Source organism: Oreochromis niloticus, linkage group LG6, assembly GCF_001858045.2.
Source record: "Oreochromis niloticus isolate F11D_XX linkage group LG6, O_niloticus_UMD_NMBU, whole genome shotgun sequence".
Lineage (NCBI taxonomy): Eukaryota > Metazoa > Chordata > Actinopteri > Cichliformes > Cichlidae > Oreochromis > Oreochromis niloticus.
This window is the reverse complement of record NC_031971.2, coordinates 42,253,695-42,280,096: the sequence shown is the minus strand read 5'-3', so window position 1 is coordinate 42,280,096 and position 26,402 is coordinate 42,253,695. Positions and strand designations below refer to the sequence as shown.

At 44.2% G+C, this 26,402-nt stretch overlaps 1 protein-coding gene across 1 annotated transcript; it reads left to right on the top strand.

The window, feature by feature from the left end:
- Positions 1–94: 94 nt before the first annotated feature.
- alg13 (ALG13 UDP-N-acetylglucosaminyltransferase subunit) lies at positions 95–26,402 on the top strand. The gene is given in 26 exon segments (XM_019359457.2): positions 95–353; positions 1,015–1,098; positions 1,177–1,227; positions 1,303–1,349; positions 6,378–6,450; positions 6,523–6,604; positions 6,696–6,861; positions 7,017–7,080; positions 7,678–7,795; positions 7,930–7,994; positions 18,685–18,785; positions 18,896–18,981; positions 19,083–19,216; positions 19,219–19,340; positions 19,539–19,646; positions 19,838–19,985; positions 20,513–20,684; positions 20,859–20,894; positions 20,970–21,025; positions 21,209–21,277; positions 23,597–23,723; positions 23,969–24,088; positions 24,185–24,225; positions 24,746–24,863; positions 25,136–25,243; positions 25,712–26,402. Coding segments are annotated over 26 exon segments (2,790 nt in total). The 5' UTR covers positions 95–233; the 3' UTR covers positions 26,086–26,402.

The following is a 26,402-nucleotide window of genomic DNA, read 5'->3' as shown; positions in this document are numbered from 1 at the left end:
CACTGACACGTCGCTCCGTGTTATAAACACAAGTAAAACATCAGCAACCAATCACATAACAACACAAACATGCCGTTAAACAAAGAGCAGCGCTGGTATTTCCGAGCCCGGGCCGGTCCGCGAAGGCCTCAGCAGCACCGCGAGGCCCCGCGCGCCCATCAGGCCTGATTAATCCCACCTGAGCTCGCGGGCTCGCGGTTCAGTCCGTGTGCAGGTGACAGAGCGGCGGCGCGATGCAGAAAGGCCTGAAGAAGTACTTCGTGAACATGGACGAGTACCTGTGCAGCCTCGGCCTGTACCGGAAGATGGTGGCACGCGACGCGTCCAGCCTGTTCCGGGCCGTGTCCGAGCAGGTGAGCTGGGTGGCGGGAGCGAGGCGTATCCGAGTACAGTTATAGTTACGGTGTGAGGGAACTTTGTTTAAACTCGGGGTCAAACTGCGCGAGGTCAAAGGTCACAGACGTCAGTGCACACCGTTTCATTCCGCCGCACAAAGCAGGTCTGCGGAGAGTGTGGATGCTGACCGGAGCCAGAACCGGAACCAGGAGGCAGCGAGTTTATGAGGGACAGAAACACTAACACGTGTCAGTGACCCGTGGACTCCTCAGAGGTTTCACCTGTCCTCAGGTGTCTGTGTGAAGCTCCTCCCATAAGCTTCACTTGTTACTCAGAGTAATCCATTACCTGTGAGTCTTATCTCATTGGGAGTGTAGTGGATTACGTTTCTCCTGCAGGAAGTGATTGTCACTCTTGTGTTTTGTTAGAGGTGCAACTTCCTGTTTCCTTCCCGCTGAGGCGTTTGGCAGGTTCCGCAGGAGCGACACACCTGAGCTCACCTGAGCTCTGCTACTCAGCAGTCTGAGGTTGTCTCTAACTCGTCCCCCTGACTGTTAGTGACGGCTGTTTGTCATCTCTGAGCGGTTTCTGGGTGTGTGTGTGTCGGTGTGATGGCGACCCGCGAGGCTAACCTCAGAAAAACTGTTCTCCTGTGTGTGTGTGTGTGTGTGTGTGTAGTTGTATTTCTCTCAGAACTACCATCAGAAGATCCGTCAGGACTGTGCTAACTTCATGAGAGCCAACAGATGCAACTTTGAGCCGGTGAGTTCAGACAGAGTATTCTGAGTATGAGAGAAATACTCAGTTACTTTAGTGTGCTGTGTTTTCTGTCCTCTGCAGTTTGTTGAAGGCTCGTTTGAGAAATACCTGGAACGTCTGGAGGATCCAAAGGTGAATATCTCTGACCTTTGACCTTCAGTCAGCTGTTCACCTGCAGGCAATGTGTTAACCTGTGTGTGTTTTCAGGAGACGGTGGGTCAAGTGGAGATCAAGGCTCTGTCTCAGCTGTACAGGTGAGTGATGCAGGTATGCTGTGTTTTCTTCGATGACCTCAAAGCAGTCACAGTGTGTTTCAAAACCAGCTGACCTGAGGGGTGTGGCTACCAAACCAGAATTTTCTTTTTTTTCCTTATTTTTTATACCATCTTGAATCACAAAACAATTTTATTTATATAACGCCAAATCACAACAAGCAAGCACTTTGGTGACAGTGGGAAGAAAAAACTCCCTTTTAACAGGAAGAAACCTCCGACAGAACCAGGCTCAGGGAGGGGCGGGGCCATCTGCTGTGATTGGTTGGGGTGAGAGAAGGAAGACGGGATAAAGACATGCTGTGGAAGAGAGACAGAGATTAATAACAGATATGATTCAATGCAGAGAGGTCTATTAACACATAGTGAGTGAAGAAGAAACACCCAGTGCATCATGGGAATCCCCCAGCAGCCTACGTCTATTGCAGCATAACTAAGGGAGGATTCAGGGTCACCTGGTCCAGCCCTAACTATATGCTTTAGCAAAAAGGAAAGTTTGAAGCCTAATCTTGAAAGTAGAGATAGTGTCTGTCTCCTGAATCCAAACTGGAAGCTGGTTCCACAGAAGAGGGGCCTGAAAACTGAAGGCTCTGCCTCCCATTCTACTTTAAAGATAAGATAACCTTAATTTCCCACGTGTGGGACTAATATGTTACAGCAGAAAGTGGACAGTGCAAAGTTATATAGCAAAAATTAGAGAACACTGGAATAGAATAAGAATAAGATACTGTACACAACTGTACATAATAGAATAAAATAATATATACAATAGGATAAAAATAGAATGCAAATGCTATATACAACTGAGTAAAAATACTACTTTGTCAGAGAGTATTGCACTTAGTGTTATTGCACATGTGTGTGTTTGATCAGTTAAAGTCGTTGTTGTGGAGTCTGACAGCAGTGGGGAGGAAAGACCTGCGAAATCTCTCCGTCCCACACCGTGGGTGCCGCAGTCTCCCACTGAAGGAGCTGCTCAGTGCTGTCACAGTCTCCTGCATGGGATGGGAGATGTTGTCCAACAGGGATGACAGCTTAGCCACCATTCTCCTGTCACTCACCACCTCCACTGGGTCCAGAGGGCATCCTAGAACAGAGCTGGCCCTTCTGATCAGCCTGTTCAGTCTCTTCCTGTCCCCAGCAGAGATGCTGCCGCCCCAGCAGACCACACCTTGAAAGATGGCTGAGGCCACCACAGAGTCATAGAAGGTCTTCAGGAGTGGGCCCTCCACTCCAAACGACCTGAGTCTCCGCAGCAGGTACAGTCTGCTCTGCCCTTTCCTGTAGAGGGCGTCTGAATTATGAGTCCAGTCCAGTTTGTTGTTCAGATGAACACCAAGGTACCTGTAGCTGTCCACAGCCTCAATGTCCATACCTTGGATGTTCAGTGGTTGCAGTGGAGGATGTTTGTGCCTGTGGAAGTCTACCACCAGCTCCTTGGTTTTATTAGTGTTGATCTGGAGGAAGTTCTGCTGGCACCAGTCCACAAAGTCATGGGTCAGTTCTCTGTACTCCCTGTCGTCCCCATCAGTGATGAGGCCGACTATTGTGGAGTCAGAACTTCTGCAGGAAGCACTGGGTGGAGTTGTGGGAGAAGTCTGCAGTGTAGATGGTGAAGAGGAACAGAGCCAGGACCGTTCCCTGTGGGGCCCCCGTACTGCAGACGACCCTGTCCGACACACAGCCCTGAGTCCTCACATACTGTGGTCGGTCGGTGAGGTAGTCCAAAATCCAGGTAGTGAGATGACGGTCCACTCCAGAGTTCTCCAGCTTGTCCTTCAGAACCGAGGGAAGAATGGTGTTGAAGGCACTGGAGAAATCAAAGAACATGATTCTCACAGTGCTCCCAGCGGTCTCCAGGTGAGCGAGGGAGCGATGTAGGAGGTGAATGACAGCATCATCCGCTCCAAAACCAGGCTGGTAGGCAAAGTGAAGTGGATCCAGTGATGAGCTCACCAGGCGCCAAAGGACCAGCCGCTCCAGGGTCTTCATCAGGTGGGATGTCAGAGCCACCGGCCTGTAGCTGTTGAGGTCCTTGGCGCGTGAAATCTTTAGCACTGGGACAACACAGGAGGGACTCTCCCCAGCCTCAGGCCCAGGTTGAACAGGTGCTCCATCACCGCACACAGTTGCTCTGCGCAGGACCTGACGACCCTTAAATTGATGCCATCTGGACCCGCTGCCTTCTTGGCTTTAATCCTCCTCCGTTCCCTCCTAACCTGGGTGGTTGAGAGAGACAGGCTGGAGCCTTGTGTTGAGTGTGTATTGGATGCTGTTGTTGGGGGTGGGGAGGAGTGAGCAGGGTGAATAGAGGAGGTGTGAAGTGTCTGAGGTGTCAGAGGTGGAACAGCAGCAGTGGGGGTGGGTGAGTCTGCAGCCGATGTTGGAGACTGCCTCCTGGATAAATCAAATCTGTTGAAGAAATGATTCAGTTCATTTGCCCACCTCACGTCCCTCCCAGGCAGAGAGTTCTGACCTTTGTGGCCCAAGATGGTTCTGAGGCCTCTCCAGACTTCGCCAACGTTGTTTTGTTAAAGCTGGTTCTCCATCTTCTGCCCATAGCTGTTCTTCCCTTTCCTTATCAGTTGTCTCAGCTCTCTCTGCACCCTTTTCAACTCCTCTTTCTCTCTGGATTTGAAGGCCCTCCTCCTTTGCTTGAGGACGGCTTTAATTTCTGCGGTAATCCAGTTTGTTGTTGGAAAAACACCGTACAGTCCTGGTGGGTGCGGTGTTATCCACACAGAAGTTAATATAGTCCGTAATGCATGTAGTAAGGCTGTCGATGTCCTTAATTACAGTCGTCCAGCCTGGAAGTAATAAATGCATGAACTAGTTTTTCAGCGTCACTCTGAGACAGGATATTTCTAATTTTAGAGATGTTGCACAAATGGAAGAAAGCAGTCTTACATATTTGTTTAATATGTGCATTGAAGGACATGTCCTGGTCAAAAATGACTCCAAGGTTCCTCACAGCATTACTGGAGGCCAAGGTAATGCCATCCAGAGTAAGAATCTGCTTAGATACCATATTTCTAAGATTTTCAGGGCCGAGTACAATAACCTCAGTTTGATCTGAATTAAGAAGCAGAAAGTTAGCAGCCATCCAGGTCTTTATGTCTTTAAGACATTCCTGCAGTTTAACTAATTGGTGTGTGTTACCTGGCTTCATGGACAGATAGAGCTGTGTGTCATCTGCATAGCAGTGAAAATGTATGCTATGTCTTCTAATGATACTGCTCCGTCGTTGATTGGAGCAGGCGACACTCACAGGGATCATTCTGTGTAGTAGAAGAGTCACATGACCTGTGAAACACCCATTTTTACTGTGCGGGCTCAGAGCTGGAAGCAGAGTTCATAATAGGCGTGGGGATCCCGTTATCTCTGACTCGGGTGTTAAGATTTGTTGATGGAGCTAAAGCAGAGAAACGGCTAACACATGTTGAACTTTGTCCGTAGCCACACCCCTTAGGTGATTCACTCTGAGGTAGGGCTGTTCGATATAACGATATATATCGGATGACGATATAAAAACATCTATCGTTTCATTTTACGCTATCGTTTGTTTCGTGGTGTCGCAAAATAAACTGTTTACGGCAATATTTTTTCATTATTTTGATGGTCACTGTAGTGGCTATATTAATTTCCTAAAGTTCTCTCTTTCTCTTATATTTAATATAACCACACTACAGACGGACAAGCACCTGTTTTTATGCGTTGTTGTTAGCAACAACGACGGTAAAACCACCTCGTGTCCGCTTGTTTATTTTCCACATAAACCTTTCACAATAAAGCTCAAGATCCTGTTGAGACTTTTCAAAATAAACTGAATCACGTGAAAGATGCAGAGTATTTACGGATGAGAAGCAAAAAAGAGCCGCCAGGTGCTAAAAAATAAACCTTAGCCTCAAACGTTAGAACAGGCTTTTCCCCGCAGCACGCCGTGTAATAAATACTCACAAAGAAAACGGCGGCCGTTACAACTTATGTCTAAAAATGTATCGTTTCATGCATCAGTTAAAACACTCGACTCCAGGTACGCGACGCCCAGCTGGAAACACTTCCCGCAAGTCGAGCTGCCCGAGATTCACAGAATTTACAGAAAATGTTACATTTTTGTGATTTATATCGTTATCGGACGATAGATGTCTTAATATCGAGATATGAGATTTTGGTCATATCGCACAGCCCTACTATGAGGCGCGGAGCTTCACACTGTAAAGAGGTTTAGATTGGTTTAAACTGTTTTGTGCTTTGTGACGTTTAAATTAAAGCATTTGAAACACATTTGACCATCTCTGCTTCTCAGTGAGGTGAGAGCAGGTGAAACGTGAACATGTTATAGACGTGTGCTCTAACCTGTGGGGGAAAACGCGCTTAAACAGGACTGCTGGGATTGGTGCTAAAGGGGCCACTGAGGGCAAACACGTTTACTGCTGGCAGTAATAGGAATATATCCAGGGGTGCACAGGTGGTCCGCAGGTGCGCATTCGCTGTCAAAATAAAAGACGCGCACCAGATAAGAAGTTGCAACACGTGTTTGCGTACATAAGGTTTTCTGGAGGAGGACAGACATTTGTTTAGAACTCTTAAAGATGTCGAAGAAGCAAGCTCCTTTAAGCAATTACTTTGGTGTTCCTCCACCTCCAAAGAAATGTGAGGAGGAGTCCAAACCGCAAAAGAAGCGTGCACTCTCAGAAAAGTGGTTGCAGGAGGTGAGCTGGCTTCAAACAAATGATGAACGCACAGAGATGTGGTGCAGAATATGCCATGAAAATCCCACTCTAGCGGACAAAAACAGAGCCTTTTATATGTACGCAAACGCGCGTTGCAACTTCTTATCTGGTGCGCGTCTTTTATTTTGACAGCAAATGCGCACCTGCGGACCACTTATGTGCACCCCTGAATATATCAGTATCAGTTTGAGTCTGTGGCGGGATGACATCATAAATGAGGCGTCCCTTATCCCTCTGGTTCAGTACGACTCTGAGTCACATGACTCCATGTGTGCAGGCGCTGCTTCCTGATCTACCGTTACCCGGGGAAACCAGCCACCATCATCTCGGAGGACGACTTCGTGGACAAGGTAAGATCACGTGACCCTGAGGTTTGTGATGTAATTGGCTGGTGCTGACTGTCAGTCTTTTGTGTTGCCGAGGTGACGCTGTGCTGCTCCATCAATGGTCACTATGACATTGTTTACCCAAGGAGTTACCCCGCCTCTGCCGCCCTCTGTCAGTGTGAGTGCTGCTCTCTGATTGGCCGAACACAGAAAGTCTATAGCCCCTCTGCACTCAGTGTGTGTGTGTGTGTGTGTGTGTGTGTGTGTAGCTCTTCTGTATGAGCTGCTTTACACTCAGGTATTTGGTTTTGAGGAGGCAGAGCTCTGCCTGGCCATGGAGGCCTTCAGGGTTGGAGGTCGTCGCTATAGAAACAGTCCATCCATGTGCAGTGACGTCGACCTTGGATATGACACACCTGAGGACCGCGGGCACAGGTAAACACATGCACACCTGAGGACGTTGTGGCAGAGTAGCTCTGACCTGGAATCATGGTAACCAGGGCAACGGTGACAGATAAATCAGAAACTGATGAAGCAGCCATTGTCATGGAAACATCAGAACTGAGGGTCCATTTGTTTGTGCTCTGCAGGGAGGAGGCGGAGCCAGGCGGACCCATCGAGGAGAAACCACGAGCTGTGACGGACGACTCGAAGGTAGGAATGCTGATGGATCCCGATTTGTGGGCTAAACGACTGCATGAGCATTCGTGGATAACAACACTAACATCAACAAAAGTACCAAAAACATGAAGAAAAAATGAAACTTTAAAAACAACCACAGTGCCGAATCCTCCAGAATGTTCAGAGGAGCCACCAGGGTCTTTAGCAACGTGTTCTACTTCCTGTTTCACGCCTGAGGCTCTGCAGTGACGACCGCTGTTCTGCAGCTTTTAATGTCTAGTTTCAGCCTGAGTTTGTTCAAAGAGTTGCAGGACGCCATCAGCAGGAGCTGGAACACGTGAACTCATCATTGGTGAAGTAAGAAAGGTAAAAATGCAAAGAGCCAAATGATGCCAGAAGAATCCGTGATGTGCAAGTCAGTGGCATCCAATCATAACTGTTGAATTTCACTCATTAAACTGGAGCTCCACCTTCACGGATGATCTGTTGGTATGGTAACCTCACAGCAGCCATATTATTGGTCAGGTGAAGCTAGCAGACAGCAAACATGGAAGTTTATGGGACTGACTCACTGTTGCCTCTGTTGGACATCAGATGAACTGCAGCTGATGTATTGTTTTTGTTGTTCAGCCTCCTGCAGAAGCTCTGCCCCCCTCCAGACTGTCTCTGCCGTACAAAGTGATGAAGTCTCTGGACGGGGACGTTTACAGAAACCTGGAGTTCGATGTGTGGCAGGACACCTGCAAAGGTAACGCAGGTTTAACTAATCCAGACCAACGTCAGGATAAAGTAATGCTGGTGAACTGAAGCTGGACACTGTACCACTGACAGCTGTGTAATCTGATTACTTCCCGTGACGGTCTAATCTGATCACTCTGACAGAGATGCAGAAGACGGACTACATGGTGTTTGCAGGGAGGCAGTACTTCCTGGGAGACAAGTGTCAGGTAAGAAGACTGTATCCCTGTATTACTGAAAACTTTATTTATAACGAGGATGTGAACAAGGTCCATACACAGAGGTCAGAGTTCATTCACACTAAACCGCCTCAGGCTCTGACCTCACAGCCGGCAGGTTATCTAGATGCTACAGGATACAAAGGGAGAGTCCTCTGAGTGTTGAGGTCAGAGCAGTGGCGTGTCTAGAAAATTTTTTTTGGGGGGGGCAGGTAGAGGCACAGATTTGGAGAAGGGTGGCAGATGTAATTGGCAGATAATGTTAACCCTTTAAAGCCGGTCGGAGCGGGCACGCTCCGTTTCGCGTAACTATTTTTAAATCCCTGTAGAACTGGAACCACGTAAGCTAGCGCAATAATTTTTTTTGCATATGAAACCGTAGGAGTTGTACTTACATCTTATGCCATCAGCTTCTCCTAGGTCACGGTTTCCTTCCACATATAGCTTTGCAAAAATTGCATAAAAAGCGCTTGCAGGAAGAAAAACATAATATTCCGATCAGCTGTTCATAACACTTCCTACATTGAAATAGAGGTCAGCGCGAACTATCGCATGTCCGCCATTACCTGCCCGAAACCGGAAGTGATGTCATTTTCGTGGAAAATGTATGTTTTTTTACTTGTAGGCCTTATAAGCCTATACTGGTGTTTTTAAAAGTCATGTTTGACTTTATGCTTTTCTGTATAGTTTCTGGGATGCTTAGAACTCAAATTGCACTGCTGGAAACAGTTTATTTTGATGCACATGCTGTTTTCTTTGCAAATTTGCATTATAGAATTTTTTTTTTTTTCCTGTAGTATATAAAAATTGGTGTATCTCAAAAATAAAACTATGAAGACACTCAAAATAAATTTCCTGTTGTTGTAAACTATTTTTTGCAACTTTTTTGTATTTAAAGTTTTGAGGGATAAACCTCTTAAATTTCTCCAAGTAGGAATATATGTTAAAAAAAAAAAAAAAAAAAAGATTTTCAATTTTTTTGTAGTTTATTGCACTTTTTTTGCAGTTTATGTAGTTACTATGGACATAATGCATACATATTATTAAAATTTAGGCTATAACAGTTGTATTGATGTATAGCAACTTGAAATCCTCCCAAAAATGGCTCTACAGCATGTAAAAATATAAAGCAAGCTCTGGCGGACTTGGTTCTATGGTAGGTCTTAAAGGGTTTAAAAAAAAAAAAAAAAAAAAAAAAAAAAAATTCTACCAACCGTTAACCATAATTCAATGACCCTATAAACCTAAATAACCGAACGCGCTTTTAACTCTTATTAGAATGAGATTTTAAAGGCTGTCAATATTAATCTATAAAGTAAGATTGGAGGTTAAATACCATGTGGATGGCCCGTGTTGTACATGATGTTGAAGGAGAAGAGGTTTCAAAAGGCACCACATCCTGGTTATCTGGTTGATCATGAACAGGTGAAGAAGTGCCTGGGATAATATAAAAATATTACATTTCATTAAATAAAAAAACATGTTATTTAAAGCAGGATTTTGTTTTACTTTCCAATTATGTATCACAATACATATATTTGCTTAGTTAATTATTTATTCCCAAATATTAGGATTTGTCCCCTATGGATCGGTTGAACAATTGACAATATAAACATCCCTTCCTTGCATTTTCCTTATTCATTCTCACACATACCTTCATTTGCAGAACTCACAGGTGACAATGATGACTGCTGCTCAGTCCACCTTTCCCTGACATTGCTCTCTGCTTCTGGTTGTATTTTAGCCGCCTTAAGGAAGAAATTCTCAATATTTTGAGATCTTTTCATTCTTCCTATTCTTCTGGTTGGCCCTGAAGTAATAAAGCAAAAAGTTATGTCACAAACAACAACTTTCCTGATGTATGACCGTGACTAGAAGTCAGGGATATCAAATTCTGGCCCTCATGGACCCCTATCCTGCATGTTTTGGATGTTACCTATACCAACATAGCCAATTCAAATCAAACTAGAAAAAATTGCATTTCCTGCGAAAATGCTGTGTAGATGCCTTAACGCTGAAGCTGCCTGCTGAAAAAAGCTGAAAAAGTTAAAGTTGTATGGCGGTGAAGAAACTGAAAATTCTGCTGAAATGTTTTCAGCAGAATTTTTAGCTGTTGGTGAAGAAGCAGAAATTTTTTGCTGAAAAGTGGTGAAAAGCAAAAAATTCTACTGAAAAGGGGTAAAGAAGCTGAAATTTGAGGTGAAAAGAAATTTTGTCATGGGCAGGATTCGAACCCGGCCCTCTTGGTCTTAAAGCGGCTAGTCATCTCACTGAGCCAAACTCATTCTCACAAGAAAAGAGATGGAGAGACTGACAATTATGGTGAAATGAGCAGAAGCTGCTGAGATTTGTGCTGATAAGCGGTGAAATGGTTGAAAATTCTGCAGAAAAGAGGTAAATCAGCATAATTTCTGCTGAAAATAGGTAAAGAAGCAGAGAATTCTGCTAAAGAGAGGTGAATCAGCAGAAATTCTGCTGAAAAGAGGTAAAGAAGTAGAACGTTGCACTGAAAACAGGTAAATCAACAGAATTTTGCTAAAAAATAGATTTTTGTTGAAAACACCTGAAAAAGCTGGTATTTGTGCTGAAAAGGGGTGAAAAAACTCAGTTCTGCTGAAACGGGGTGAAGAACGGGTGTCGGGCTGTTGAGAAGAGTTAAATAAGTTGAACTGATATGTTTGGGTACATATACTATGATTTGGCAATAATACTGCGTTTTAGCAGAACTACTGAGATTTGATTGAAATACTATGATTTAGAAGCAATATTATGACTTTGTACAAATACAATGTTTTGGCAGAAATACTATGATTTAGGGGCAGCACGGTGGCACGGTGGTTAGCACTGTTGCCGCACAGCAAGAAGGTCCTGAGTTCAATTCCACCATCAGGCCGGGGTCTTTCTGTGTGGAGTTTGCATGTTCTCCCCGTGTTTGCGTGGGTTCTCTCCGGGTACTCCGGCTTCCTCCCACCGTCCAAAGACATGCAGTTTGAGGGGATAAGTTAACTGGATAATCCAAATTGTCACTAGGAGTGAATGTGAGCGTGAATGGTTGTCTGTCCCTGTGTGTTGGCCCTGCGACAGACTGGCGACTTGTCCAGGGTGTACCCCGCCTCTCGCCCTATGACAGCTGGGATAGGCTCCAGCGCCCCCCGCAACCCTGAAAAGGATAAGCGGAAGCGAATGGATGGATGGATGGATGGATGGATGGACTATGATTTAGTAGAAATACTATGATTTACCAGAAGTACTATGTTTCTGCAAAAATACTATGATTTTGCAGAAATACTATGCCTTAGTGGTAATACTATAACATAATAGATAAACTATGATTTTGCAGACAGTCTATGTTTTTGCACAACTTGCACAATATGGCGGAAATACTATGATTTGGCACAAGTACCATGTTTCAGTACAAATATTACGATTTGGAAATAATACTGGGTTTTTGCACAACTACTGAGATTTGGGTGAAATACTATGATTTTGAAGAAATACTATGACTTCGTACAAATACAATGTTTTGGTTCGAATAATATGATTTGCAAAAAATACTATGATTTGGCAGAAATACTATTATTTAGTTGAAATACTATGATTTACCAGAAATACTATGCCTTAGTAGTGATACTATAACATAACAGATATATGATGATTTTGCAGACATTCTGGTTTTACACAAATACTATAATGTGGCAGAAATACTATGTGTTAGCACAAATACTATAATTTGCTATAAATACTATGATTTGGAACATATACTATATTCACCATATATATACTATAACATAACAAAACTTTTACGACTTAGTAGTAATACTATAACATAACAGAAATATTATTTGGGCACAAATACTACGATTAGGCACAAATACCATGATTTGGCACAAATACCATGATTTGGCAAAAACACCATGATTTGGCAGAAATACTATGATTGGGTACAAATACTATGATTTGTCAGAAATACTGCGTTTTACCACAACTTCTGAGATTTGATTGAAATACTATGACTCCATACAAATACAATGCTTTGGCACAAATACTATGATTTGGCACAAGTACTATGATTCAGTACAAATACTATGATTTGGCACAAGTACTATGATTCAGTACAAATACTATGATTTAGCAGAAATACTATGTTTTGACATAAATGCTATCTTTTGGCAGAAATTTCTACTAAAAGGTACCATTTCTGCTTTTTAGCAGAAATACTGTAATTTGGCATAAATACTGTGATTTGGGATAAATGCTATAATTTGGTAGATATACTATATTGAGCACATATACTATAACATAACAAAAATTCCTCCACTTAGTAGTAATACTATAACATAACAGAAATATTCTGATTTGGCACAAATACCATGAGTTGGCAAAAATACTGTGATGTGGCACAAATACTATGATTGAGCAGAAGTACTAAGATGTAGTAGAAGTACTTTGAACTACTATGATTGAGAAGCAATACTTTAACATAGGAGAAATATTGATACAGACACACAAACATACACATACACAGAGCCTAAAAGGAACAGTGGCTGTTGAGAGTCTGGGCTTGGTATATCTAGGTCAGTTAAATTAGCTGCACCTGCTGTAATCAGCCCTTACACACACAGACACAGAGAGAGGTGTGAGTTTTCTTCAGTGTATTTCTGACATTCAGGATTCCCCTCGAACAAATGGCCATAATTTCCTAACCGTAGGAGCTAGAACGCTCATTCTGACACCGTTTTGTTCAGAAGAGATGGGGGAATCTGCAGGTCTTCATATTTCAGAGATAAAATATAAATTATTAAAGATATATGACTTGTAACACACTGCAACTGAGTAGAGGCGAAGCAAAAACTGCCTTGACTTGCCCTCAAACAACCTTTGGTAACTCTAAATCTATATGGAAAATCAAAATCATTCTTTCACCGTAAGAAACAGCAGGCTTTGGTGAACAGTCAAGAAAATTTTTAGGGCTCTGCTACAATCCATCAAAAAGATATGACGAGAGAAAGTGCCTCATTTCCAGAGTTTGAAATCTGATGAAATCTGAGCGAAGGACGAATTTCCTACCCTCAAACAAGTGTAACTCATCTCAGAACGGTAATAGGTGAGAAAAAACTTCTTGAATTGTGAGCATCAGGAGTGTCTGAAGATATATTGGCACAAGCCTCATGTCTCCACTTTGTTTCGTTAAGGAGACATGACAATTTGAAAATGCCTCTCATTAGAGAAATCCAGCGGTGATTTTGAACAAGCTCTCCATTGACTTTCTATGGAGAGTTTTCAGACTTTGTGTTGCTCTGAGGAGATTTGCAAAAAATCTGTAACTCCCACAACAATGATAGTGACATTTTCTGAAAGCCAGCAAAAATACCTACGTTTTGATGTATAATTTGTGGGAGTTTAGTGGAAATTGGGCGAGTAGCAAGAAGTTGTTGGAACATGAAGAGAAAATTCAGAATGGATAGTGTACACTCTGAGTTAATTGCATAGCAACCATAGCAACGCATGTATTTTCTGAAAAATCACAATTTTTCAACTGAAAACTTAGAGGGATAAGAGTACAACGGTAGAAGATCTGAAAAAGCTGAATCATACAGGAATAGCCCAATAATCTGAGAACATTTGAAAGTTTGAATGGAGTTTCTAGGTGAAAGTATGAGGAAGTAGTTAAGTTTCAAAAACAAGCAAGTTTTAGCAGAATTGTGGAAGTTTTCCATTCATTTCAGTGGGACAAAAAAAGGAAAAAAGTGTAATATTTTAAAAAGTATAATAGTAATAAACACCAAAAGTCATAGCCGACATTAGCAGAAAGAGCAGAACAGTATAGAGTTTAAACGGAGAAAATCGGCTGAAAACTGAGGGAGTAGTTAAACGGTGAAAAACGGATTAACTAGAAGAATAATAAAGAACTAGAAAAATTTGCATTTCCTGCGAAAATGCTGTGTGGATGCCTTAACGCTGAAGCTGTCTGCTGAAAAGCTGAAAAAGATGAAAAGTTGCAAAAAGTTGTATGGTGGTGAAAAAAAAAAACATTGCCCTCAGCAGGATTCGAACCTGGCCCTCCTGGGCTCAAGGCAGCTACTCATCTCACTGACCCAAACTCCTTCTCACAAAGAAGAGGTGGACAGACTGACAATTCTGCTGAAATTAGCAGAAGCTGCTGAGAAATGTGCTGATAAGAGGTGAAAAGGCTGAAAATTTTGCAGAAAAGAGGTGAATCAGCAGAATTTCTGCTGAAAAGAGGTAAAGAAGCAGAAAGTTGCACTGAAAAGAGATGAATCAGCAGAATTTCTGCTCAAAAGAGTTTTTTCTGAAAACAGCTGAGATTTGTGCTAATAAGAGGTGAAAAGGCTGAAAATTTTGCACAAGAGGTGAATAAGAAGAATTTGGGCTAAAAAGAAGTGAAAATTCTGAAAATTCTGCTGAAAAGAGTTCAATCAGCAGAACTTCTGCTGAAAAGAGGTGAATGAGCAGAATTCTGCTGAAAAGACATTTTTGCTGAAAACAGCTGAAAAAGCTGGTATTTGTGCTGAAAAGTGGTGAAAAAACTGAAAATTCCACTGAAAAGGGTGAAAAAGCTGAAATTTGTGTTGAAAAGTGTTTAAAAAAAGTTTAACTGTTAACTGAAAGAAATGTTGCCATAAGCGGGATTTGAACCCGGACCTCCCAGTCTGAGAACGGATGCTCATCTCACTGAGCTAAAACACAGGTCATCCCGGCAAGGAAAATCAGTGACGCCACTGATAATATGGCAGAAATGGGCAAAAAATATTGCAAAAAAAATTCAATATCTCAAAAAGTATAGAAGTTATGAGCACCAAAAGTCATAGCCAGAAAGAGCAGAATTTTTTAAAGTTTGAATGGCGAAAATCGGATAAAAACTGAGGGAGTAGTTCCACGGCGAAAAACTTACGGAAGCAACTAGAATAATAACTAGAAAAATTTGCATTTCCTGTGAAAATGCTGTGTGGATGCCTTAACGCTGAAGCTGTCTGCTGAAAAGCTGAAAAAGTTGAAAAGTGGCAAAAAGTTGTATGGCGGTGAAGAAACTGAAAATTCTGCTGAAAACAGGTGAAGAAGCAGAAATTTTCTGCTGAAAATTGGTGAAAAGCAAAAAATTCTACTGAAAGGGGTAAAGATGGAGATGTGAAAAAACTGAAAATTTTGCTGAAAAGAGTTAAAAGTTTAATTGTTAACTGACAGAAATGTTGCCATAAGTGGGTTTTGAACCCGGGCCTCCCAGTCTGAGAACAGATGCTCATCTCACTGAGCTAAAACACAGGTCAACCCGGCAAGGAAAATCAGTGACGCCACTGATAATATGGCAGAAATGGGCAAAGAGGTAGAAATGGTAAATGGCCTGTATTTATATAGCGCTTTAATAGTCCCTAAGGACCCCAAAGCGCTTTACATATCCAGTCATCCACCCATTCACACACACATTCACACACTGGTGATGGCAAGCTACATTGTAGCCACAGCCACCCTGGGGCGCACTGACAGAGGCGAGGCTGCCGGACACTGGCGCCACCAGGCCCTCTGACCACCACCAGTAGGCAACGGGTGAAGTGTCTTGCCCAAGGACACAACGACCGAGACTGTCCAAGCCGGGGCTCGAACCAGCAACCTTCCGATTACAAGGCGAACTCCCAACTCTTGAGCCACGATCGCCCTTGAGCCAGGTAGAACAACCTGGTTCTGCTCAAATTCACCAATCAGAGGTACTGCCTCTGTCTGCTTCATCAGGCTGTGTACTTGTATGTATTTCTGCCATGGAGCGTTAACAAGAATCTGAGGTCCATATTAGAAAAGCTGCTAAAATCATAAAACTTTGCAGAATTGTAATAAATTAGCAATATAAATTACAGGTCTGTGATAGTGTATAAATTTGTAGTGAAAAAAAAAAATGTTGAACAAGGTGGGATTGAACCCACAACCTTTGAGCTGCAGAGCCGTGTTATTACTGATTGCGCCACCTGGAAAGGGGGCGGGCGTCTGAAAAGCAGAGACATGAGCAGTCAAAAAATAGATCGCGGTGAGAGGCGAAAAACGCAGTTTTTTTTGGAGTTACAAAACGTCGTGTAACTCAAAAACTAGGAGGGCTAGCAGCATAATTCTTGTACTGGGTGAATCAGCGGACTTTGGTGTACTTTGACTGTGGTTTTCATTGCTCTTTGTACCTCCGTCGCGGAGATATGACGAGAGAAGAAACGGCTTCATTTTCGGAGTTTGAAAACTGAGAGGAGGACAGATTTCCACCCCTCAAACAAGCCGTTGAGCAATGAATTCATTGCTCAACGGTAAGATAATTGTAAAAACTGCTTCCACTGTGAGTGTCAGCAGTGTCTGAAGATATATTGGCACAAGCCTCATGTCCTAACTTTGCTTTGTTAAAGAGATATGACGATTTGAAAATGCCTCTCATTAGAGAAATCCAGCGGTGATTTTGAACACACTCTCCATTGACTTTCAATGGAGCGTTTTCAGACCCTGTGTTGGTCTGAGGCGATTTGATAAAAATCTGTAACTTCCACAACAGTGATAGTGACGTTTTCTGAAAGCCAGCAAAAATACCTATGTTTTGATGTATAATTTGTGGGGGTTGAGTGGAAATTGAGCGAGTAGCAAGAAGTTGTTTAGACATGAAGAGAAAGTTCAGAACAGACCAGCCCTCACTCTGACTTAATTGCATAGCAACCATAGCAACGCATGTATTTTCTGAAAAATCACAATTTTGCAACTGAAAACTTAAAGAGAGATAAGATTAAAACAGAAGAAGATCTGAAAAAGCTGAATCATACAGGAATAGCCCAATAACTTGAAAACATTTTAAAGTTTGAATGGAGTTTCTAGGTGAAAGTATGAGGAAGTAGTTAAGTTTCAAAAACAAGCATGTTTTAGAAGAATTGTGGAAGTTTCCCATTCATTTCAATGGGACAAAAAATTGCATAAAAAGCTTAACATTTTAAAAAGTATAATAGTTAAAAGTACAAAAAGACATGGCACGAATGAGCAGAAACAGCAGAATATTGTGAAATTTGAACTGAGAAAATAGCACAAAAACTGAGGAAGTAGTTAAGCGGCAAAGAAAGTGGCAACTTGAAGAATAAAGTATAAAGAATAAAGAGAAACAGGAACTCAATAGTGTGGATGCCTTTGAGGCATCCACACAATAATCCCCAAACACCTAGTTGTGCACAAGTCTGTAAATTATTCTTTAAATCAGTGTTGTGTGTTGAAGTATGGAAACATCTGAAACTGGGAGGACAGGAGCCTTGAGAACCAGAACTGCACATCCCTGCACTGAACATGGCACAGCCATTTCATGGGTGATTTACACTCTATTCAGAACATGGAGCTGGCAGATAGAATAAGTAATGAGAGAAATTAGCAAGACAGCACAGTGTAGTGTAAGTGCTGCCTTATGGTAAACTTTGGTAATATTGATGTATAAAGAACAACACTGGCTGATGATGAAATACAGTCAGCTGGCATGGTGACACTGCCAGTATTAACCTGGAACCAAATCTGCAGCTCCATACAGCAATGTTACGACTTGGATTATATCTTATAACTCATGACTCTTATGCTAGCTCCCCCCAGTAGCCTACTGTCTGAAATATTCAACGGTTGCAATAATCCTTTAAGTGTTATTTTTTTCCTTGGTATTCTAATTTCACCAAAGTTTACTAAACTCAACAAACTTAATATTACTTACTGGGACATTTATTCTCTCCTCATTTTCTGTCGCCGAAAAATTGTTTTCTGCCGTGCCTCTTTCGTGCTTGGCTCTCTTTCCTTTGCTAACGTGATGCTCATAGTGCAGAAGCCGATGCTGCATTCTTTACACTCGGATATCTGAGCTTCACTGTGAAAACATAATCGTACATTTGATATTTGATTGAATTGTTTTGTTTTAGCTTCGGGGTGGCACCTGGGGTGGCCAGTCTGGTTGAGGGGGTGGCCTGTGCCCCCCCAGGCCACCCCGCTGGACACGCCACTGGGTCAGAGGTCACATTAAAAACTCCTTAATCTTTGTCTGTTTGTCACTTTTAACCCCAGTGATGTTTAATAAGGCTGGCGGTGTTTATGACACGGTGAATTATTGTTTTATTCTGATTTATATTGATGTGCAGAGACAGACGTCCTCAAAGCTCTCGGTCAACATTTTACATGACGAGAAAAAAAGGAACCGCTCTCTGACCTTTGACCTGACTTGCAATAAAATAATCCATCAGTGTTCACTCTCATTTACAAGCTCTTGACACTTCCTGTATTCCTTTCAAATTAAAAGCTCTCAGCATTTCACTACAGAAGAACTGCACTTCTTAAAGAGGCTTTTATGCTGAAACATTTGGAGGAAGTAGTTTTAGAAAATGTAATTTTCAAACACGTAAACATCAAGGAGAGTCTGGGTAGCATGACCTCTGATGCATCTCGTTATGCGTGTTGTGAGTTTTTGGTGAGGTCACTACAGCGAGGGGTCAGAGGTCAAACTTTAATCAGCTGTTCAGACACTGAAAGCACTGAAAAACAGTTACTGTCTGTGGTTACTGGCTGTAACTCTGGTTCTATGAAATAAGCTCCAAAAACATTTGTGGTACTATAAGATAGGTGGAATTTTTGGCTCCACCCCCTAGCCACCATGTTTATGACATCAGGAATGAAACTTGTGTTTCAGGTGCGTCTGGAGCCGAAGGGCAAGTACTACAACGCCTTCATCCAGGAAGTGGGAACGCACTCATCGGCCGTCACTGTGTTCATCGAGGAACTGGGCGAGAAGTAACACACACACACACACACACACACACACACACACACACACACACACACACGGCAGGATCAAGTCCATCAGTGCCGCTGTGACATCACTCAGGTGTGTTTCCTCACAGACACCTGGTCCCTCTGACGGACCTCAAACCCGTGAATCCGGTTCCCGCTTGGAATGTGGCTGCGCCCTCCAGAAAAGGAGACCTCGGTGCTTTTTTTTTTTTTTTCCCCCCATCCACTTCCTGTTTTATCCTTTTCCTGTGTTACCCACCTGACTTCCTGTACGGTCTCTTCCTCTCTCTCCCTCAGACCCGGACTCTCGTGGTCAGCGGCATCACCGCCATCGCTACTTCAGGAAATCTCGTGGGATGAAGGGAACGGAGCTGCTAATCCCACCTCCTCCTTCCTATGGAGGCCCCGCCCCCTCGAGTCTGCCGCCTCGCTTCCAAACAGCAGGCCACCCCCGCCCACCCCTCCTCCGTCACCTGGAGCTTTGACCTATGACCCTATGCCCCCCTCACCATCACCATCCCCCCCAGCCAGAACACCGCGCTACGGAGCCTCAAGGTGAGACTTTACCTGAGACACACCTGTGTAGTTTGGCTCCATCACAGACACCAAATGTTTTAAATGCACTTTTCTGAAGGTGGGACCCGCCCCCTTAGTTACCTGATCGATGTCAGTGACTCCCACCATCAGTGAAAAATATCATGTTAATGAGGTGTGTGTGTGTGTGTGTGTGTGTGTGCAAATGTTTCTGGTCAGAAGCTCCACCCGTTTCCTGAACCGTCACCTGATTGGTACTCAGCTGACCTATTACCATCCTGGTCGCAGGTATTATCAGGACTACGAGAGCTTCACCTTCAGGTCCCGGTAAACGCACGACACGTCAACACGCACGACACGAAGTTCGTTTTTTCTGATGTAACCGCCGGGAATGACCGATCAGCTGATCTCTGAAGCTGTTTTTAAAATGAATCGAGTCACGTGACATGAGGTGCACTAATCGCAGAAAAAGTCACTCTGGCCTGAAAGATTTATTTTCTCCTTCGTGGTTTTTTCAGACGCAGTCGGCGTCAGCTGGCGGCGGCTCTGAACAAAGAGTGTCAGTTTGGTTTTCCCGAGGCGGTGGAGGAGCCGGCCGATCTGGACGCAGCCATCTCGTACTACCAGCTCGATGGCGCCAGCGACGGTGTCTTCCCTCCGCTGCCAGTAAGTATGTGCTGGGAAAAATCCTCTGATGATGCGGCGACGTGTGGGCACGTAGCGCTGAGGCAGGTGGGAGGGGCCGTGTGCTTCACGTGGTTTATGGTAAACACGTTTAAATGATGGTTACTCAAAAACCAGATTCTACATTATTGAGGACAGGTGAGGTAAGCAGTGACATCACTTAAACTGGTCTTTAAGCGTGTCCCAGATATTTGTCCTTTGAGACGTCAGACTCCACTTTATTGTGTGAGCTGAGATGAGTGAAGTCAGATGCATTTTGTTTTTTTCCACTGCCATGTGACCACAGCTGTCGCCCCCTCAAGGCCATTAACAAGAATGCGGTTTTAAACTCCTACAAACTTTTCTATCTTTTATATACAGTCTTTCCTTGGTTGTTGCTGGCAGCCAATAGAAAGGGCCCGTGAGTGAGGCGACCGGTGATTGGTCACAGACTTGTTGTGGATGTTTGAAGACATGAAGAAGAGTCAGGTGCAACATTTTCAGGTCACATTTTACGGTTTCCTATGCAGGGCCCCACTGTGGCTCCTCCCCCCTCCATTGGTGCCCCAACCCCTCCCTCTGGCTCCTCCTATAGAGTTCAGAGAGGCTCTGGGCCCCTCTCCCCTGCCCCCCCACCCAGAAACACTCCCGTGTGCTCGTCAGAGGAGGAGCAGGAGGACACAAGCACGGTGGAGGACCAGGGTGAGGACGCCACTGCTCACTTCAGATTTTCACTTCCTTCCCCTTAGGAGCCTTTCACAGTAAAAGTCTAACGAGAGGTTTTTACTGTGAAAAGTCATCAGAAACTGACTTTAATTGTTTTTGTGTGTGTGTGTGTGTGTGTGTGTGTGTGTGTGCGTGTGCGCGCGCATGCAGCCGAGTACACGGAGGACTTCATCTACAGTTCACAGGGTGAGTAACGTGATGCCGCTGTGACACGCCTCCCCACAGCAGCCAAGTTCGTGACTCTGTCTCACACTATTTCAGATCAGAGTTTCCAGACATCGGGAGTTTACAGCACCACTGAGACCTCCACCAATCAGGTAAGAGCTGACCTCTGACTCTATCTCCTGTTAGGGCGATACAGAGTGGAAGGTCAGCATAATGTTGCACATGAAAACGCTGTCTGTGGTTTGAAATTCGCACGAATTCGTGCGTGTGAAGAGGTCATGTGATCAGCAACCCCATGAAGCTGTAATCAGTCTGTTTTTATTTTATTTTGAAAGGATGAGCAGGAAGGAGGCGTGGCTGACTCTCCCACAAGATCAGACGTGAACTTCAGCTACAGCCAGCAGGTACGTCCCGCAGCGCGCCCTGAAGGTGACATCATCGCGTATGTGACAGCAGTGTTAGGGTAGCTCAGTGGTTGGCACTGCAGCCTCACAGCTGGAGCGTCCCAGTTCAGACCCGGGGAAGTTCAACTTCCTGCTTCAGACTTTTGGAGAATATTGTTGCGACCGCGGCACAGACTGCAGCTGCCATCTGTGCTCCGCCTCGTCTCGGTGGGCGGCGACTTGCGGTCTATGAGAACACGGCAGCTTTAAACATTGTTTGTTCAATCAAAAACCTGTACAGCAGACCTAAAGCACCTGTCCAACATCGTCCTCCAGAGGTCGCAACCTCTGAAGGTGGTGGTGCTTTTTTTATTAGGGAAATATGTTCAAATTTGCGAGTGCCTGTCAGGAGTCGGGCCACCGCATTCTGAACTAGCTGCAAACGAGAGAGTAATGCCTGGTTAAAACCAAAATAAAGACTGTTGCAGTAGTCAAGCCTACATGAAATAAATGCGTGAAGCACTCTCTCGAAATCAGCAGATGACAACATAGTCTTGGTTTTTGCAATGGGCCTCAGCTGGAAAAATGTTTTTAATAACAGAATTTATTTCTTTCTCAAATGAGAAAGAGCTATCGAGAAACATTCCTAAAGTTTTAGCAAACGGCATCATTTATATGCAAAAAAACTTAAAGCAAACCAAGATTTAATGTCATCAAGACAGTCAAGTAAAACTTTAAAAGGGTCTGCAGAGTTCTTTTTAAGGAGAAAATAGATTTGAGAATCGTCAGCGTAGCAGTGAAACGAGATTCCATATTTTCTAAAAATAGAACCTAGAGGGAGCATATACAGGGGGGAAAAAAAGTATTGGGCCAAGGACAGATCCTTGTGGGACCCCACACGTAAGTGGGGTGGATGCGGAAGAGGAGCCATCGAATCTGACAGAAAGACTCCTATCAGTTAGGTAGGATCTGAACCATTTATCTGAACCATTTCAAATGCCACACTCAAATCTAAGAGCACTAAAATGACGGGACTACCAGAATCGGCAGTCAATAAAAGATCATTAAGAACTTTTAAAAGCACAGTTTCAGTACTATGTAGCGCTTTAAAGCCAGACTGAAACAATTCTAAGATGGCATTAGTCTCCAGAAAGGCCTGGAGCTGAATAAAAGCTACTTTTTCTAAAATTTTAGAGAGAAAAGAAAGTTTAGAGATCGGTCTAAAATTTGAGATAACAGTTGAGTCAACGTTAGTTTTTTTTTAAGAAGTGGGTGGACAATAGCACGTTTAAAATCAAGTGGAACGGGTCCATTTAAAAGAGAGGTGTTGATAATAGTTAAATCATGAGGGCCAATAGTGTCAAAGACTTCTTTGAAAAGACGAGAGGGGATAGTGTCAAGATGACACATAGACGGCTTAAGACGGGAGACTACTTCGGCCAAAGAATTCAGAGAAATCGACTAGAAGTGATCAAACACAACTGAGGAAAACAGGGGAACAGAGGGATCATAGGGCGGAGGAGGGATATGAGACCTAATAGTATCCACCTTATCAACAAAAACATGTAAGAAGTCTTCACAGGTACCAGGGGACCCTAGTAAGTGAGAGGTGGATGGAGGGTTGATAACAGAGTGGATAGTATTGAATAAGACACGAGGGCTGTAGCTGTGCTTGGTGATAATATCCGATAGGTAGTTAGTTTATGCTTTACGTACAGCATCTTGATAAAGAGACAGAGCATCTCTTAAGCTAGCGAAGGAAATCTGAAGTTTGTCTTTTTTCCATTTTCTTTCAGCCTTTCTGCAGGTCCTTCTAATGGCCCGGGTGTCATTGTTTAGCCAGGGATCAGCTTTAGGTCTGGAACATTTAGTTTTTCTAAAAGGAGCGACCATATCTAAGACGTTTGTACAAGTGACCTTAAATATGGTGAGCAAATAATCAACATTTGTCTTAAGAGAGCAATTTCCGTGACAGGGAGACCGGAGTTCTGGTAGACAGCAGAGAACTGTTCCGCAGTAACCGGTGTAATGATGCGGTACTGGTGGGCAGGAAGAGGAGGCATGGAATAGAAATTTTGAATAAGACAGGCATATGATCTGAAAAATTAAGGTTATAAATTTGAATATCCTGTAGCATTTCCTGTTTCTGTTCAAAAAAACATAAACGCTTGGCGGGTTCTGTGTGTCCGAGCAGAATTGCTGTGAGTGAAAACAGGAAATGAGATCATTTGATCGCAGAATCCTGATGTGCTGCCCCCTGTGGCTGCCTGCAGAGCTGCAGGTGTTCGCTCACTGCTGTGTGTGTGTGTGTGTGTGTGTGTGTGTGTGTGTGTGTGTCAGGTAGTGAAGCCGCTGTCAGTCATCTGCTCGTCTCCGTCTTCCTCTTCCTCATCACCCTCCTCTCCATCATCACGGCTACCAGCAGCTGCTCACCTGCCGTCAGCCACACATGCGCAGACACGCTCAGGTAAACAAAAACTGCCCACCTCAGAGTTACTTCTCTCAGAGCTCCGCCCTGTTTAAGTCCAAACCCGCTTTAATTGGCTCTGATTAGCTCCCCCTCTAAAACAGGAAGTTTGAATATCGGGGGGGAAGGGGGCTTCTGTCACCTATGAGAGCTTTAGCTCACAGGAAGTCTGACCATCTTTGACGGGAGCATCTCATTGGTTCTCAGTAGGTTGCCATACACTAACACATGTTTTCTGGTTCCAGTTGCAATGGCGATCCCAGCTGCTTCTTCCTGGTTGGTTAATGAGTTGGGTGAGCCGCTCTGCACTGTGATAGCCCCGCCCCCTTATTCATATGACCCTAATGGAAGTGATTTACCAAGAGGTTAGAGGCCAAAAGCTTGTGTTTAGTTTATATCCATATGGATCAGTTTGATTTATTTATGTGTGTGTGTGTGTGTGTGTGTGTGTGTGTATATAGACTGCAGAGTCCTCCAGTATTATTTCAACTTGGGCGTCCAGGTAAGAGACACCTGAACAGGAAACGGCAGTCTTTGAAGCGGCGCTGACAGGTGAAGGTGAGATGCCTGAATGAAGTCACGGGGCATGACAGAAGGTTGATTCTGTTCATTTGGACGTTTTCAGTGGGAGAAACGTTTCGTTATTATCCAGGTGATCCTTCAGTCTCAGCTGACTGCAGGTTTCCGACCTATAAACAGGACATAATGACTGAAACTAGCTCAGCTCCTCCACTGGCAGATCTGTTGTAGCAGCAGTAGCAGAAGTCTGAGTGCACCTGAGTCACTTGCAGGTGTGGTAAACATGTTCCAAGGACACTCTGATCACCTGGGTCCTGTGGAGGTCATGTGACTGGTGTTCCTCTCCTTTAACCTGTGGCTGCCGTTTCAAAGAGACACACGTTTCCTTCAGGTTCTTCTTCTCTGAATATTTATAGATGATTCTGCAGGTGTTTCAGGTTCAGGTAATGACATGATGCTGTGAATTTGTCATGTGACTGTCATGTGACCATCTGTCTCCTCAGTGGTACCATCAGAGCTGCTGGCAGCAACAGCAGCAGGTGTATCCCGCCTCCTCACCTGAGACTTCCTACTCCTACCAGCCCTACACGCCCTACCTGGGCCAGGAGCCCCCTCTGCACAGTAAGAGTGATCAGTGCCAGCAGGTGGCGCTGCACTTCCTCCACCTGTATATAAAAGATGCAAGTTTCATCTTTTAGCTGAGCCTTCACTTCCTTAGCGAAGCCTTTCACAATAAAACGGTGCGATCAGGTAGGAGGCAACTGTGAGGAACACATGACTAACAGGAAGATGTGTGCAGTGGTGTAATTACAGCATGGATGGTCCCTGAGGTGTTTTAATTTAAGCTCCACCCTCTTTACTGTGACTTGATCTGTCCCATCTTCCGTCCCCAGCTGCCTCCCAGCTGTTCTCTGAGACCGGGCGGATCTCCCATCAGCCCGCCAGCTCCTACCCAGAATCCTCCAGGTCTGCAGACGGACAGACAGAAGGACACAGTGGCGGTCAGTACTACTGACACACCTTTACCTGTGGAGTGCACACGCTGCTAAAACAGGAAGTGTTTGTTAATAAAACAGAGTGTAGAAGTGCCGGAGGTTAGCAGGTCTGTTGGTGAAGTTTTACAGCTGCATAAGGGTGACAGAGTGGTGTGATGAGGAGGGAAGGGCGGGGCAAAACCTACACCATCCAGCTGTCAAATTCCTGTACCGAATGACTACTGTATTGTTATTAAGGTGAAATTTGACTGGATGAACACAGCAAACAGGCGTGGCAACAGACAGGAAGTGCAGTGCAGTAATCCTGGAGTCAGGTGCAGTGTAAATGAAGGCGGAAGCACAATGGGCCAATTGCAGGCGCTGTTAGTCATTGGTCAGGTCACATGATTAGTGTGCCTCCACAATAAAACCCAAATTTACTGTGTTATAAATGAATTTACTTTGAAAATAAAGGCATGTGGTTTGTCTCCTCAGGTGTCTCCATTGAAAGCTCATCCTCCATCAGTCCTACTCCTCCAGGCTCTGCCCCCTCCTCTGCTCTCCTCTACCCAGATCAGTCGCCCCTCCCTCCTCCTCTCCCACTGCTCCACCTGCCATATGAAGCTCCACCCCCAAGCACCTACCTGACTACAGCCCCTGCACCTCCTCTTCCACATCCCGCCCACCACCCTCACCACACTTCCTACCACCCGTGCCTCCCTTCCTCTGTCCACTGGGGGGCAATATCGACTGGAGGCCACGCCCCACGAGTCTACTGCCCTGCCCCCAACCCTTCTCACGTTGTTGGATACATTGCTGCTCCACCCCCTCACCACACAGCCACACACTACATCCCACCCACTATGTAACGTGCACATTAGCTCAAGGCTAAAACCCCTTTTGCTTTGAATTAGTGTTAACTTTATTATGAACACTTTTCCTGCAGTGACACTTTCAAAATAAAGCAGAAAAATTAAAGTTAGGATTTAAAGGTAAATATTGGCAGGATGTTGATGATAGTGAGCCAGGAAAATGGCTGAGTTCCTTCTTTTTGCTGTTGGTTAAAATTCATGTTGTGACAGCCAATCTGAGGTGGTGGGCGTGACCAGTCCCTATTTGTGGAGGGATCTCTTTGTGTTGATGTTTTGTGGTTTGAGTTTTGGGTGAATAAAGTTTTTCACCAGCA